The sequence below is a fragment of the Colobus angolensis genome, unplaced genomic scaffold (genome assembly GCF_000951035.1).
Source record: "Colobus angolensis palliatus isolate OR3802 unplaced genomic scaffold, Cang.pa_1.0 Scaffold208, whole genome shotgun sequence".
Taxonomy (NCBI): Eukaryota; Metazoa; Chordata; class Mammalia; order Primates; family Cercopithecidae; genus Colobus; species Colobus angolensis.
Window position 1 is genome coordinate 75,637 of NW_012115244.1, and position 1,655 is coordinate 77,291.

General features: G+C 46.9%; 1 protein-coding gene across 1 annotated transcript in view; it reads right to left on the bottom strand.

The window, feature by feature from the left end:
- Positions 1 to 1,289: 1,289 nt before the first annotated feature.
- ACR (acrosin) overlaps positions 1,290 to 1,655 on the bottom strand; it is a 7,954-nt gene continuing 7,588 nt past the window's right edge. The window contains exon 6 of the mRNA XM_011942257.1: positions 1,290 to 1,655. Within this exon, the coding sequence (XP_011797647.1) occupies positions 1,541 to 1,655 (115 nt within the window). The 3' untranslated portion in view covers positions 1,290 to 1,540.

A 1,655-nucleotide genomic window follows, 5' to 3' on the forward strand; every position in this document is an offset into this window, starting at 1 on the left:
GTCGTCCTTTGAGCTTTCTCAGTCAGGGTTCCTCCCACCTGCCATGGCACCCTCTCTGCCACCTGTCTTGGTAACCGGGGCATAGGACCACCTTGCACTTGACTGACACAAGCCGCTAGGTAGACACACGTATGAGTGAAAACTTGTTGCAATGACTGCGCAGCCAAGAGCCAAGGTTTTCTCTCTTTCTGAGACCTGCCATCTTCAGTCTCACAAGGGGTTAAACCAGCAGTCCAGTTTTGCATTTTTACTCCCAGATCAGAGTGAGCAGTTGGCCTGAACCTATCAGGATTTCCTCTTTTTTTTTTTTTGAGACGGAGTCTCACTCTGTCACCCAGGCTGGAGTGCAATGGTGCAGTGGTGTGATCGTGGCTCACTGCAACCTCTGCCTCCCGGGTTCAAGCGATTCTCCTACCTCGGCCTCCCAAGTACCTGGGATTACAGGCACCGCCACCACACCCGGCTAATTTTTCTGTGTTTTTAGTAGAGATGGGGCTTCACCATATTGGTCAGACTGGAGGATTTCTTTCCCAGGATTTTGCAAATAGATGTGAACAGTTCCAAGTACTCTATGCTGCTGCCCCCAGCATGGGGCAGGGTGGGGCAGGTACTCTATGCAGACCAGGGTCATGCCTTGCCTGGGTTCCTCACCATTCTTGGTATCTGCTTCTGGCCTTTCCTATTGGTTCTGTGTGACATCTTTTCATCCTTATCACTTAAATGGCTCTAACCGGTTTCTGTTCCTTGCAATGGAAGGTCTTAAAATAAATAACCCCAAATCCTAAGGAAGCCATTCAAAGCTCACTCAGGGGCATCCAAAAAGTATTCCCCATTGCAATTCCTGGAAAGCTCTAGCAAAGAATACATTTTTAAATTTGCTCAAATCCAGGAACTATTAAGATTTAACTACAGGCAAGTAATGAACAGCAAAATTGTGTTTGGTAGCAGACACTCATTGTTTTGGTGGCCCAGTGGCCTCCTTAGCCTTTGTGATCTGCGGGATTCAACCTTCATGCAGAATCTTCTCTGTGGGTGTCGACACCCCCAGGAGAACACAGCCTCCTGATAGAAGACTTGGACCCACACCCCTTCTTTCCCAGTCAGCTCACTCCCAGCTGCTGTTTTGGAGGCCCACCCCCTTTGACTTGCACATGCAGCGATGGCTCTTTTATTTTCACCATTTGTCACTTTCCCTAAGTGAGAAGTAAGTACCATTCCTGGTCTACAGCCCCAGGTCACCTCATTGCAGCATTAAAAATCCAGATTTTAAAAAACACAATTGGCACTAATGTACAAGCAATTCCACCTTATTGTAGGGTGAAGGAGAGAGGGTAGATTTTTTTATGGGAAATTTGGGTTGAGTTGGGAGGGGAGATAGGAAGAAGTCCAGAAAGCATCTCTTTATGTATATGCATGTATACATACAGATATGTGCGTATGTGTCTGTGTGTATATATTTATATATGTTTATTTATTTATTTCATCTTTCCTTTTTCTCGGCACTGAAGCGCTCACTGGGTCTGTTGAGAACCGGGTCAGATCAGGAGGTAAAGGTCAGTTCTGGGAGCTCTGTGGTCTCCACGTCATAATAGTTCTTTCCGTCGGAATAGGTCTTCCCCTTCAAGGCCTCTATGAGCTGCTGTAGGCGCTTGGCA